This window comes from Scyliorhinus canicula, chromosome 16 (genome assembly GCF_902713615.1).
Source record: "Scyliorhinus canicula chromosome 16, sScyCan1.1, whole genome shotgun sequence".
NCBI lineage: Eukaryota > Metazoa > Chordata > Chondrichthyes > Carcharhiniformes > Scyliorhinidae > Scyliorhinus > Scyliorhinus canicula.
Genome location: NC_052161.1, coordinates 30177999 through 30193496, shown reverse-complemented (window position 1 = coordinate 30193496; position 15498 = coordinate 30177999). Strand labels below are relative to the sequence as shown.

The window sequence follows — 15498 nt, the reverse complement described above, 5'->3', positions numbered from 1 at the left end:
GAGGGCCGATCAGCGGGCAGGGAGGGACTTTATTCGGGCCTAGGGGCACTGTGGGAGGGTGGTCCGGGCATGCGAGCTGGCTGAAAGGGGGAGCGCTATTTTGCAGGCCGGGTCCGCGAGCGGGCGCCACCATGTTGTGCGGCAGCTTGTTGCCAGATCCAGCCAAGTTTATCTGGCCTGGTTCATTGGAATATGGATCTGTCATGGGGGGTGGGGGGAGATAGGGCTAAGACTCTTTCCATGCAGATACAATAAATGATGGAGTGGATAGGACTGTACTAGCTGGACATAGAGAAATGCTGCTAAACTGTGTGGTATAATCTAGTTGCATTCCAGCAGAGACCCTCTGTATACACTGACTCCCTAAGCTCTGCCTCCCATCAACAAATCAATAGTCCCCCAAGTGCTATGGACGCAGATGAGTTGAGTACATCTGTAGGGAAATAGAAAGATGAATGAATCTTTTAAGTACAGTGATGGGTTTTCATCGGACATCTGGCTGGCCAAAGTTAGTGTCAACATTTTGGCATCTTTGGTCATTGAATATCTGAACATCATTCCTCACTATTCATGACTGTCCAATATGCCCTGCATACTGAGTGGTGAAATTGAGTTATTTTAAAATTGTGCTGCTAACCTTTACCATTAATGCTCCCAAGATTGCAGCTGGGTACACAATTCTTTTCAGAGTTCATGCCATGAAGATGTTATGACAAGTACTGCCAGTGGTAGCTGCAGCTATAATGGTAATGGAAGTGAAAAATGTGTAGCGCAAGGCCACAGCAATTAAAAATCGGGCCCGCCAAGTTCTTGAGTAATGGCTTTTACAAATGTTACAGTCGTTATATTCACAGCCCGAGGAAAGCTTTTCATGTAAAAAATATCTCACTGACATATAGTATGTGTAGGAATTTGAGGAATTAATTGTATTTGCTGTTATTCATGTCTGATATATGGTAATACACTCTGAGCAGCAGACACTGAAGCATGAAGTATTTTTTTCTCTTACTGCCGTGTTCCTTGTGAGATTGAATTATTCCTTGTCTCAGCTTTCATCCCTCCTCACCATTTGATGTTCTGACTTCAGATGCAATTCAGTGGCAGCCAAAACTGGAATTAAAATATGATTATAAATAGTCATGTATCCCTGCTTGATTTAGAATACTTATGTGAATGATACACTCCAACACCCCAGGGTTTAACTTGCAAAAAAATTATTATTTTTTTCTTTACAAACATCTGGCAGAATTTCTAGTTTTTAACATGTAATCAACCAATTAATTCTCAAATTTTAATTTACAGTCTACTTTCATTATTTTCACCTCAATAGGAACCAAATTCAAGCCTGTAATGTTCAGTAGCTTTTAACACAGGCTAATACTGACACAGGCAAGACCCCGAAATATGCAAAATGTTTATTTACAGCTAGACAAGTTACAAACCTAATCTATATTGATAAAGAAGAGAAAGATTTAGCTGGAGAGCAAGTTTCTAACACGCGTCTCACATTTTGTTTCCTTACTTGTCAAGTAGGGCGACAAAGTGGCACAGTTAGCGCTGCTGCCTCACAGCGCGAAGGATCCAGGTTCGATTCTGGCCTTGGGTGACTGTGTGTGTGTGTGTGGAGCTTGTACTTTCTCCCCATGTCTGCATGGGTTTCCTCCGGGTGCTGTGGTTGTTCTCCCACAGTTCAAAAATGCGCAGGTTAGGTGGATTGGCCAATGTGCTGGGTTTCAGAGAGGGGGGGGAGAGGAGATGGACTTTGGGAAATGGGCCGAGATCGGATGTCCTTCCAGAGAGAAGGTGGAGACTCAATGGGCTGACTAGACTCCTTCTCCACTGTGGTGGTTCTATGGATAAGTTTTTTAATGGTTTCATGGTCATCATTAAACTTTTAATTCCAGGTTTTTATTGAATTCAAATTCCACCAACTGGTGGGATTCGAACCCTGGTTCCCAGAGCATTAGCTTGGGTCTTGGGATTACTAGTCCAATAACAATACTACTACGGCTATGCCTCCCCACATTGTTACACAATGAACCTCCCTCAGCAGGAGAGCTTGACGCAAGACAAAGAGAGTATTAAAGACTAAGGTGTTTAAAGGCATAAAGGTAAGCTAGCAGATGGTGTTAATAGCGGAACATGGTTCTGTGCTCCGGGAAAGCAAAACATAAGAACAAGTTACAGGTGGCCTTTTTGCGGAATCGGGTTGGGCAAAAAAATAGAAAATAAAAAAAGATCGAAATGGAGGAGCGAGTTCATGGTCTGATTGGAAACACGTTTGACATTATCCATAATAACAAAGCAACAGCAGCCCAGGTCCATCAAAGAGTGTAAACCTCAATGCTATGCCTCTTAACAACGGAAATGATGTTTCTAATACTGAGACATCCCCGAGTATGCCATTTTTGAGGGGGCGGAGCATCGCCAAAGCGGCACGCCCCCGATTTCAGCACAAACGGGGATGCTCTGGCTGATTGGCGAACGCGATATTGGCATCAGCGACTGGAGAATCCCGCCCCATATCTCAGCTGCGGCTCAGTTGGTAACACAATCACAAGCTTTTGGATTTAAGTCCCAGTCTGGGATTTGAGCAGAGAAATTGAGGCTGACACTCTGATGCGGTGCCGGGAGATTGTACAATATTGGCAATGATGTATTTCAGATGAAATGTTAAACCGAGGGCCCCATATGCCTCCTCCAGTGGATGTAAAAGATCTAATAGTACTATTTTGAATAAAAGAAGGGAGCTATCCCTGGTACCTTGGCCAATATTTATCCCTCAATCATCTCATCATTACAAAAATAGATTTCTAGATCCTTATCACCTTGCTGTATTTGGGATCATGCTGTGCCAAGATTGGCTGCTGTGTTTCCTGCATTGTAATAGCGGCAACATTGCAAATGTACTTCATTGGCTGTAAAGTACCTTGAGATGTCTGCCGGTCATGAGAAGTAGAATCCCGACAGTGCAGAAGGAGGCCGTTCAGCACATCAAGTCTGCACTGACCCTCTGAAAGAGCACCCCACCTAGGTCCAAGCCCCCACCCTAATCCCGAAAGCCAGTAACCCCACCTAACCCCCTGGACACCAAGGGACAATTTAGCATGGCCAATCCACCTACCTGCACATCTTTAGACTGTGGGAGGAAACCGGAGCACCCGGAGGAAACCCAGGCAGACACGGGAAAAAGTGCAAACTCCACATGGACAGTCACCCAAGGCCAGAATTGAACCCAGTTCCCTGGCACTGTGAGGCAGCCGTGCTAATCACTGTGCCACCGTGAAAAATGCAAAGCTAAATTTTATGGCGTTCCAGCGGCATCATTTGAAAGCATTGGAGCAGGTGAAAAAAAGTGGGTAGCTAGCCCACTACCTTCCCACCCACTCACAATGTGTCCCCCATCCTGTGGTGAGTGCAGGTAAATTGTCAGGGCAGCTCGCCCTACTTAGGCCTATTGAGTTATATGAACCTACCTGCTATGTAAGGGCCTTGTTTCACCTGTGCCATAATTTATGGGTTTGAGGGAGAAGGAGGAAGGTGAACAGCCTGGCAACTTAGACTACATGGGCAGGTAGGGGGTTCCTACTTTGGTGGTACCTCATGCCAATCAGTGGCAACCCCCCAAGATGATACCCCGCTTTATGCTTCCCATCTTGGCTTTTATAACGTGACCTGCAAACCTCCTCCTCCTGCTGGCTGGGGTCTCCCAGCTGTGTCCTCCCAAAATCTCTGGACTTGCATTAGGCCCAGTGACCATGCCTCTTCACACCTTCATGGGGGCTGGCTGTAGTTCCAGCAGTGGCCACTACGCTCTTCTGGCGTTGCTGAGACAACAGAACCCCACAGCTCTCGAGGGTGGGACTTACTCCCTGATGAGGGTTGGAAGCCCCTCTTCTCAACTTATTAAGGCAGCCCCCTACCCCCGCAATGAATTACTGCGGCAGGGCAGCTGGATTTCTGATGTGTGAGATGCCGACCGATGTTTAGGTTGGGGAGTGGGGAAGACATGGAATTAGCAAATGAAGGTGTAATTTTAAGGGAAGATAAAATAAACTTTAATAATTAGCAGGCTACACATTTAAACTAAATCTCTGAGGACCTGGGAGTCCTAATGCATAAATCGCAAAAGGTTAGTGTGCAGGTTCAGCAAGTAATTAGGAAAGCTAATAGAATGTTATTGTTTATTGTGAGGGGAATTCATTACAAAAGTAGGGAGCTGATGCTTCGCTTGCACAGGGCGTTGCTGAGACCACATCTGGAGGACTATGCACTGGTCTCCTTATTTGAGGAAAGATATAGATGTGTTAGAAACAGTGCAGCGAAGATTTATTTGACTAATACCAGGAATGGACAGATTGCCTTACGAGGAAAAGTTGGAAAGGTTAGGTTTTTAGCTGCTAGAGTTCAGAAGAGTAAGAGGCGACTTGACTGAAATCTTTAAGATCCTGAGGGGTATTGACAGGATGGATGCAAGGACGATGTTTCCTCTTGTCAAAGAATCTAGCACTAGCGGTCACTGTTTAAAAATAAGAGGTCGGGCAGCACGGTGGCGCAGTGGGTTAGCCCTGTTGCCTCACGGCGCTGAGGTCCCAGGTTCGATCCCAGCTCTGGGTCACTGTCCGTGTGGAGTTTGCACATTCCCCTCATGTTTGCGTGGGTTTCGCCCCCACAACCTAAAGAGATATGCAAGGTAGGTGGATTCAACACGCTAAATTGCCCTTTAATTGGAAAAAATGTATATTTAAATTTATAAAAAAAAACAAGAGGTCGCCCATTTGAGACAGAGATGAGGAGAAATGTTTTCTCTGAGAGGGTGATGAGTCTCTGGAACTCTCTTCCTCAAAAGGCAGTAGAGGCAGAGCCTTTGATTATTTTTAGGGCAGAGTTGGATAGATTTTTGATTAACAAGGGGGTGAAAGGTTCGCAGGAGTAGGCAAGAATGTGGGGCTGAGGTTACAATCAGATCAGCCGTGATCTCATCGAACGGCGGAGCAGGTTCAAGGGGCCGAGTGGCCCACCCTTGCTCCTAAGTTCACATGTAAAGTCCAGGAGAAATAGGACGGAAACCCTTGACAATACAACTCCACTTACCCCTGCCTGTGCTGATCCACCTCTGCCTGTGCTGATCCACCACCGTTACTTTTACATAATGCCGGGGCAGCATGGTGGCACAGTGGTTAGCATTGCTGCTTATGGCGCTAAGGACCCGGGTTCGAATCCCGGCCCTGGGTCACTGTCCGTGTGGAGTTTGCACATTCTCCCCGTGTCTCCGTGGGTTTTACCTCCACAACCCAAAGATGTGCAGGATAGGTAGATTGGCCACTCTAAATTGCCCCTTAATTGGAAAAAATATTTGGGTACTCTAAATTTATTTAAAAAAATAATTTTTTACGTAATGCATGAAGTACCTGCCCAGAACCAACTGATGGATTGGCTGCCCGTACATCATGTTTTCCATCATTACTCGCACAGTCAGGCTGAATGTAAGGGACGCTGTCAGCAAAAGGCTTTAACTTTGGCCCACGGGGGCAGATGAAAAATTGAAAAGCTCACCCTGGGGAGTGTGATCAATTGCGGGACAATCGATTCACCCTATCAGCACTTCATGCCAGCTCAAGCAGAGGTCAGATGCTTTTGAACAGCAGGGGGGTGACTCCTTTCATCTGCTACAGCTGCAGCAGAGATTTCCTCCAAAATCTCTTAGTTTCCCCAAGGTCTCCCCTCGCTCAGGCAAAAACTCAGTACAAATATCTAAAATAGCTTGTTGCTTGGAAAATAACCTGGGTCAGTGGTGAAACTGGCGGGCATTCTCACCCCATTACACTCAACTAAGCCAGCAAGAGATAAAATCCCAACAAATAATGTGTTTCCCAGAATGACATCGGCATTTTAAAGCAACTGTACAATATGGATGGCTCGTAATTTCCCTGTAATCAACTTCACTCTGATTGTAAACCTGCAGAAATATTATCTTGGGAAACATTGATATATTTCTGTGGCCAGACTGCAGTGCTCCTAACTGCTAGTGTTTCAGAAGATCAAGTGCAGCACTTTGGAAAGGAATTAAATAAGTTGTGGAACAACATAACGGCAGGCACTTTCACACAACCCATAATTTTTTTTTAATTTCTTCTTCAGATGTGGGTGTCACTGGCTAGTCCATCATTTATTGTTCATCTCTACTGCCCTTGAGATGAGCCACCTTCCTGGAGCGCTGCAGTCCATGTGGTGTAGGTACACCCACAGCGCTGTTAGGGAGGGAGTTCCAGGACTTTGACCCAGTGACAGCGAGGATACGCTGATGTAGTTCGGGCTCAGGGTGGTGTGCGCTGTTTGGAGATTGTGGAATTCCCTCAAGTCTGCTGCCCTGTCCTGGGTGGTAGAGATCACAGGGTTGGAAGGTGCTGTCGAAGCAGTTTTGAGTTGTTTTAGTGCTCCTTGTAGATGATACACACCACTGTCACCGTGCATCAGTGTTGGAGGGAGTGAATGTTTCCAGATGGTGTGCCAATCGTGCAGGCTGCTTTGTCCAGAATGATGTCGAGCTTATGGAGTGAAAATGGAGCCTCATTGATCCAGGGAAATGGAGTATTCCATCTGGATGAGTGCAGCTCCAACAACACTCAAGAAGCTCGACACCACCCAGGTCAAAGCAGCCCCTTAGAACATAGAACATAGAACATAGAACGATACAGCGCAGTACAGGCCCTTCGGCCCTCGATGTTGCACCGACATGGAAAAAAAAACTAAAGGCCATCTAACCTACACTATGCCCTTATCATCCATATGCTTATCCAATAAATTTTTAAATGCCCTCAATGTTGGCGAGTTCACTACTGTTGCAGGTAGGGCATTCCACGGCCTCACCACTCTTTGCGTAAAAAACCCACCTCTGACCTCTGTCCTATATCTATTACCCCTCAATTTAAGGCTATGTCCCCTCGTGCTAGCCACCTCCATCCGCGGGAGAAGGCTCTCGCTGTCCACCCTATCTAACCCTCTGATCATTTTGTATGCCTCGATTAAGTCACCTCTTAACCTTCTTCTCTCTAACGAAAACAACCTCAAGTCCATCAGCCTTTCCTCATAAGATTTTCCCTCCATACCAGGCAACATCCTGGTAAATCTCCTCTGCACCCGTTCCAAAGCTTCCACGTCCTTCCTATAATGAGGCGACCAGAACTGTACGCAATACTCCAAATGCGGCCGTACCAGAGTTTGGTACAGCTGCATCATGACCTCATGGCTCCGGAACTCAATCCCTCTACCAATAAAGGCCAACACACCATAGGCCTTCTTCACAACCCTATCAACCTGGGTGGCAACTTTCAGGGATCTATGTACATGGACACCGAGATCCCTCTGCTCATCCACACTACCAAGAATTTTACCATTAGCCAAATATTCCGCATTCCTGTTATTCTTTCCAAAGTGAATCACCTCACACTTCTCCACATTAAACTCCATTTGCCACCTCTCAGCCCAGCTCTGCAGCTTATCTATGTCCCTCTGTAACCTGCAACATCCTTCCGCACTGTCTACAACTCCACCGACTTTAGTGTCGTCTGCAAATTTACTCACCCATCCTTCTGCGCCCTTGATTGCTCCTCCTTCCACAAAAAACATTCAAACCCTCCACGACCAATGAACAGTGGTAGCCATCTGTATCATCTGCAAAATGCACTGCAGTAAGTCACCAAGGTTCCTTAGAAAGCACCGTCCTAACCCATGACCGTACCATCTAAAAGGACAAGAGCCGCAGATACCTGGGAACCCCACTGTCTTGTTACCTGTGATGTAGGTAACATGTGCTGCTCAATCCTTGGTTAATAGTGAGGTCTTCTGAATCTTGATGAAGAAGACTCAAACTCGTCCAGTAACAACAAAGGTTTATTGAGTAACTATAACAACAAGGGCATGAGTTCATTACTTTAACTTTGACACTAGTAATAAGGTCAACAAGATCAAACAACAATAACTATACGTAACTCCACTAGCCATCTGAACTATTCTGATATTGTCCTGGTCACAGTGCACCCGAGAGAGAGAGAGACTGAGGGAGACAAAATGTAGTTGCTTTTTATACCCCTGTTGGTCCGGCCCTCTAGTGATCATGTGGTACTGCTGATTACACATTAACCCCTTGTGTACATGCACATACAGAGATCACTACACCCACAACCTGGAGGTTCCCTCCAAGTCATTCACCACCGTGACTTGGAAATATATCGCTGTTTCTTCACTGTCGCTGGGCAACAGCACTACCTCTCTAACAGCACAGTCAGTGTACCTACACCTGAAGGACGTGAGTGGTTCAAGAAGGCAGCTCACCACCACCTTCTGAAGGGCATCTAGGGATGGGCAATAATGGCCTAACCAGCAATGCCCACATCCCGTAAACTAATTTTTAAAAACTCTTGACTTGTGCCTTGTGAATGCCTTTAGGGAGTCAGGAGGTTAGTTACTTTGCTCAGAATTCCCAGCATCTGGCAGCACGGTGATGCAGTGGTTAGCACAGCTGCCTCACGGCGCTGAGGACCCGGGTTTGATCCCAGCTCTGGGTTACTGTCCGTGTGGAGTTTGCACACTCTCGCCGTGTTTGTGTGGGTTTCGCCCCCACAGCCCAAAGATGTGCAGGGTAGTGGATTGGCCACCTTGATAAATTACCCCTTAAATGGAAAAAATGAATTGGGTTGTCTAAATTTTTTTTTTTAATTCCTAGCATCTGACCTGTTCTTTTAGCCACAGGATTCATATGACTGGTCCAGTTAAGGTTCTGATCAATGGTAACCCCCAGGATATTGGTGATGTGGGATTCAATGATGACAATGTCATTGAATGTCAAGGGGAGATGGTTACATTCTCTCGTGGTGGAGGGAGTCATTGTCTGGTATTTTGTCTGGTCATTGTCTAGGGAGCTAAGACTTTATGGTGGAACAGTTGAGGAACAGTGGAGAACCTTCCAAGCGATTTTTCACAGTGCTCAGCAAAGGTTTATACCAACAAAAAGGAAGGACGGAAGAAAGAGGGAAAATCGACCGTGGATATCTAAGGAAATAAGGGAGAGTATCAAATTGAAGGAAAAAGCATTTAAAGTGGTAAAGATTGCTGGGAGATTAGAGGACTGGGAAATCTTTAGGGGGCAACAGAAAGCTACTAAAAAAGCTATAAAGAAGAGTAAGATAGAGTATGAGAGTAAACTTGCTCAGAATATAAAAACAGACAGTAAAAGTTTTTACAAATATATAAGACAAAAAAAGAGTGGCTAAGGTAAATATTGGTCCTTTAGAGGATGAGAAGGGAGTTTTAATAATGGGAGATGAGGAAATGGCTGAGGAACTGAACAGGTTTTTTGTGTCGGTCTTCACAGTGTAAGACAGAAATAACATGCCAGCGACTGATAGAAATGAGGCTATGACAGGTGAGGACCTTGAGAGGATTGTTATCACTAAGGAGGGAGTGATGGGCAAGCTAATGGGGCTAAAGGTAGACAAGTCTCCTGGCCCTGATGGAATGCATCCCAGAGTGCTAAAAGAGACGGCTAGGGAAATTGCAGATGCACTAGTGATAATTTACTGAAATTCACTAGACTCTGGGGTGGTCCCGGTGGATTGGAAATTAGCAAACATGACGCCACTGTTTAAAAAAGGAGGTAGGCAGAAAGCAGGAAATTATAGGCCAGTGAGCTTAACTTCGGTAGTAGGGAAGATGCTGGAATCTATCATCAAGGAAGAAATTGCGAGGCATCTGGATAGAAATTGTCCCATTGGGCAGACGCAGCATGGGTTCGTAAAAGGCAGGTCATGCCTAACTAATTTAGTGGAATTTTTTGAGGACATTAACAGTGCAGTAGATAACGGGGAGCCGATGGATGTGGTATATCTGGATTTCCAGAAAGCCTTTGACAAGGTGCCACACAAAAGGTTGCTGCACAAGATAAAGATGCATGGCATTAAAGATAAAGTAGTAGCATGGATAGAGGATTGGTTAATTAATAGAAAGCAAAGAGTTGGGATAAATGGGTGTTTCTCTGGTTGGCAATCAGTAGCTAGTGGTGTCCCTCAGGGATCCGTGTTGGGCCCACAATTGTTCACAATTTACATGGATGATTTGGAGTTGGGGACCAAGGGCAATGTGTCCAAGTTTGCAGATGACACTAAGATGAGTGGTAAAGCGAAAAGTGCAGAGGATACTGGAAGTCTGCAGAGGGATTTGGATAGGTTAAGTGAATGGGCTCGGGTCTGGCAGATGGAATACAATGTTGACAAATGTGAGGTTATCCATTTTGGTAGGAATAACAGCAAACGGGATTATTATTTAAACGATAAAATATTAAAGCATGCCGCTGTTCAGAGAGACTTGGGTGTGCTAGTGCATGAGTCACAGAAGGTTGGTTTACAAGTGCAACAGGTGATTAAGAAGGCAAATGGAATTTTGTCCTTCATTGCTAGAGGGATGGAGTTTAATACTAGGGAGGTTATGCTGCAATTGTATAAGGTGTTAGTGAGGCCACACCTGGAGTATTGTGTTCAGTTTTGGTCTCCTTACCTGAGAAAGGACGTACTGGCGCTGGAGGGTCTGCAGAGGAGATTCACTAGGTTAATCCCAGAGCTGAAGGGGTTGGATTACGAGGAGAGGTTGAGTACACTGGGACTGTACTTGTTGGAATTTAGAAGGATGAGGGGGGATCTTATAGAAACATATAAAATTATGAAGTGAATAGATAGGATAGATGCGGGCAGGTTGTTTCCACTGGCGGGTGAAAGCAGAACTAGGGTCATAGCCTCAAAATAAGGGGAAGTAGATTTCGGACTGAGTTTAGGAGGAACTTCTTCAACCAAAGGGTTGTGAATCTATGAAATTTGTTGCCCAGTGAAGCACTTGAGGCTACTTCATTAAATTTTTTAAAGATAAAGATAGATAGTTTTTTGAAGAATTAAGGGTTATGGTGTTCTGGCCGGAAAGTGGAGCTGAGTCCACAAAAGATCAGCCATGATCTCATTGAATGGCGGAGCAGGCTCGAGGGGCCAAATGGCCTACTCCTGGTTCTTATGTAGTTGAGTTACAAGGGGGTTGGTTAACTCAGTTGGCTGGACAGCTTTGTGATGCGGCGTGATGCCAACAGCGCGGGTTCTCTTACCGGCTGAAGGTATTCATGAAGGTTCCACCTTCACAACCTTGCCCCTCGCCTGAGGTGTGGTGACCTTCAGGTTAAATCACCACCAGCCAGCTCTCAAAGGAGAGAGCAACCAATCACATTTATGTTTTACAATTGGATTACAGCTTTGTTATCACTCCCTCCTTTCCTTATTTTCACGGACACCTGCTTCTGCATTTATATCTTTCATATTGACTATTGCCAACTCATGGAATACTTCATTGACAGTTAAAAATGCCCAGTGTACAAAACGATTGTCGACACCCATACAATGAGACTCCAGTTTTTCTTGGTAAATTATATGTAATTAATACTGAGTGAGGACAAGTCATTGTTGGATCATTATGTACTGGTAAATGTACTCACATCCGCGACCTCCATTTATCTTGAGACGGAAGAACGTTTGAAACTGTAAAATCAGTACACATTAGGAGTAGAATGACAGTCAAAGAGCAGACTTTCCACCTGCCATGTGTGGGATATAAAAGAATGACAAATTTATTTAGTCTGCTATTTAATTAACTGTTCCTATCATGCCCTTCATTGCAAATCTAAATTATTTTAGCAACATCACTTAGAACATAGAACATAGAACGATACAGCGCAGTACAGGCCCTTCGGCCCTCGATGTTGCACCGACATGGAAAAAATCTAAAGGCCATCTAACCTACACTATGCCCTTATCATCCATATGCTTATCCATTAAATTTTTAAATGCCCTCAATGTTGGCATGTTCACTACTGTTGCAGGTAGGGCATTCCACGGCCTCACCACTCTTTGCGTAAAAAACCCACCTCTGACCTCTGTCCTATATCTATTACCCCTCAATTTAAGGCTATGTCCCCTCGTGCTAGCCACCTCCATCCGCGGGAGAAGGCTCTCGCTGTCCACCCTATCTAACCCTCTGATCATTTTGTATGCCTCTATTAAGTCACCTCTTAACCTTCTTCTCTCTAACGAAAACAACCTCAAGTCCATCAGCCTTTCCTCATAAGATTTTCCCTCCATACCAGGCAACATCCTGGTAAATCTCCTCTGCACCCGTTCCAAAGCTTCCACGTCCTTCCTATAATGAGGCGACCAGAACTGTACGCAATACTCCAAATGCGGCCGTACTAGAGTTTTGTACAACTGCAACATGACCTCATGGCTCCGGAACTCAATCCCTCTACCAATAAAGGCCAACACACCATAGGCCTTCTTCACAACCCTATCAACCTGGGTGGCAACTTTCAGGGATCTATGTACATGGACACCGAGATCCCTCTGCTCATCCACACTACCAAGAATTTTACCATTAGCCAAATATTCCGCATTTCTGTTATTCTTTCCAAAGTGAATCACCTCACACTTCTCCACATTAAACTCCATTTGCCACCTCTCAGCCCAGCTCTGCAGCTTATCTATGTCCCTCTGTAACCTGCAACATCCTTCCGCACTGTCTACAACTCCACCGACTTTAGTGTCGTCTGCAAATTTACTCACCCATCCTTCTGCGCCCTCCTCTAGGTCATTTATAAAAATGACAAACAGCAACGGCCCCAGAACAGATCCTTGTGGTACGCCACTCGTAACTGAACTCCATTCTGAACATTTCCCATCAACTACCACTCTCTGTCTTCTTTCAACTAGCCAATTTCTGATCCACATCTCTAAATCACCCTCAATCCCCAGCCTCCGTATTTTCTGCAATAGACGACCGTGGGGAACCTTATCAAACGCTTTACTGAAATCCATATACACCACATCAACTGCTCTACCCTCGTCTACCTGTTCAGTCACCTTCTCAAAGAACTCGATAAGGTTTGTGAGGCATGACCTACCCTTCACAAAACCATGCTGACTGTCCCTAATCATATTATTCCTTTCTAGATGATTATAAATCGTATCTTTTATAATCCTCTCCAAGACTTTACCCACCACAGACGTTAGGCTCACCGGCCTATAGTTATCGGGGTTATCTCTACTCCCCTTCTTGAACAAAGGGACCACATTTGCTATCCTCCAGTCCTCTGGCACTATTCCTGTAGCCAATGATGACCTAAAAATCAAAGCCAAAGGCTCAGCAATCTCTTCCCTGGCTTCCCAGAGAATCCTAGGATAAATCCCATCCGTCCTAGGATAAATCCCATCCGTTCTAGGATAAATCCCATCCGGGATGGGAGTGCATTAAATGATGCCAGTTGACACCAATAACAGATGTCAGATATTGTATGTGATTTGCTGCGTTTGGCACTAACCTTGCAGGTGGAATTCTACATCTGGCTATACATATTGTGCATCACTGTTTCCACAGGCCATTTCATTCCTCACACCTCTGGCGGTGATCTTTGTGGTCAAAATAATTCGAAGGACAGACAAAACAGAGATTAAAGAGGCCTGCTTAGGTAAAGTATTCGCCCAGTGTATGTTGCCATTTTTCTTTTTCAAATTTGCTCTTGTATTTTCATATTGTTCTAGCTGCTTCTAGTTTGAATGCACCCTTTCTTAATGCTTGTGTTTCTTTTTTCATATTTAGCTGTTTCTCTGGCCCTTGCTCTGAATGGAATCTTTACCAATACGATTAAATTAATAGTGGGAAGGTAAGCTGTCAGTCTAACATATTCAGATTAGTAGTATGTGAATTCTATTGCATTATGTAACAATGGGTTCAGCAAAGTCAATGGTCCAGGTTAGCTAAATAAACAATGAAGCAGGTTACATTTGAGTCAGAAGGAAATGTTACCACTTTTTCCTCAGTAGATTTAATAGGTGGAGTCCATGGAAAGTTAGATTGTAACGTGTGTGACAGGCGGAGTTAACAAAATGATGGACATGTAGGTTGCTCTTTCAACAATTAAGATTTTAACATCACGCAAGAGGACTTCTTGTCCAGACTATGGGCTGGATTCTCCCCTACCCGGCGTGACGGAGGGTGCCGGCGTAGGGGAGTGGCGCCAACCACTCAGGGGTCGCGCCTCCCCAAAGGTGGGGAATTCTCCCCACCTTTGGGGGCCAGCCCCGCGCCGGAGCAGTTTGCACCAGAAGACTGGCGCAAACACCCGGCGCAGTCGGAAGCGGGGCTGGCCGAAAGGCTTTCGGCGGTCGGCGCATTCGCCGGCAGTGACGTCAGCGGCAGCTGGCCGCTGACGTCACTGCCGGCGCATGCGCGATGCGGGGTTCTCCTCCGCGTCCGCCATGGCGGAGGCCGTGGTGGCGCGGAAGGAGAAAGAGTGCCCCCACGGCACTGCCCCGCGGAGTGAGCGGGGGGCCCCGATCGCGGGCCAGGCCTCCGTTGGGGCACCCCCCCCGGGTCCGATCGCCCCCCGCCCCCCCAGGACCCCGGGGGCCTGCTCGCGCCGCTGAGCCCGCCGTTCCAGTGGTGGTTTAAACCTCGGCGGCGGGAGAAGGCCTCCCAGTGGCGGGACTTCGGCCCATCCGGGCCGGAGATTTGAGGTAAGTTTAAAAAAAATGAAATCCCGCCGGCGCCAGCTGTTTTCACAGGCTGCCGGCGGGATTTGCACAACGCCGGTTTATGACCGGCGGGAGAATTCAAAAACCTGCGGGAGCGGAAATAACGCCGCTTCCCGCCAATTCTCCGACCCTGCGTGGGGTCGGAGAATTTCGCCCTATGTGTGAAAGATCAGAGATAATGGAAAATAAGTAAATTTGAGGCAACCGACTTCAAAGAGATCAAACGTAATAGAACTGGCTATGATTTTGCATGTTAGTGGATATGAACATGCCCCAAAAATTGACAAAGTGCAGACTTCAACAGTTAATGCATGAAGATTGGGAAGGGGTACAGTGGCTATTCTTCATAGATAGGCCGCTGCTGGTGCGCAAAAAGTCACTACAGGACCAGATAGGAATTCCAAATATGGATTATTTCCATGCCGTGTAATTTTCAGCATCAACAACAGAACCCCTTTTAGACAGCCAGTAACAAGATCCATTTCAAATTTAATTGAGATAAAACAAAGCAAGATTTTAACCTTTCAGGTCCTTTCTTACAAAACGACGTGCTCCTGCCTGAAGGCAAAATTGGGATTGTGCTGGGAAATAGATTTGTGTTGAATTTCTGTGTACAGTAGAAATTGGAACTATGTTCCAGATTTCTAGTTAACTGTTTTCTCTCTATTTGTCGCTGGCTAGAGATATCCTGGTATTATGGGTAACCTTGAAATTGACATTGGCTTTTTGCTTTGCTTAGAACTTACGCTGGGTTTGTCACCAGTTGCTGTGTTTTCATGTATCGGTTGAGTCCAGCTCATTGCAAATCTGAACTCTGGTTAAGAGACTGCTGCTGGCTTCATACACCACATCTGCTGTGTGCTTAACTCAACCACTTCCAATG

The 15498-nt window shown here is 45.7% G+C and overlaps 1 protein-coding gene across 1 annotated transcript in view; it reads left to right on the top strand.

The window, feature by feature from the left end:
• plpp4 (phospholipid phosphatase 4) overlaps positions 1-15498 on the top strand; it is a 380012-nt gene that overhangs the window by 182436 nt on the left and 182078 nt on the right. Inside the window, exons 3-4 of the mRNA XM_038773401.1 lie at positions 13459-13549; positions 13681-13744. Coding sequence (XP_038629329.1) covers positions 13459-13549; positions 13681-13744 — 155 coding nt within the window. The remainder of the gene's footprint in view (positions 1-13458; positions 13550-13680; positions 13745-15498) is intronic.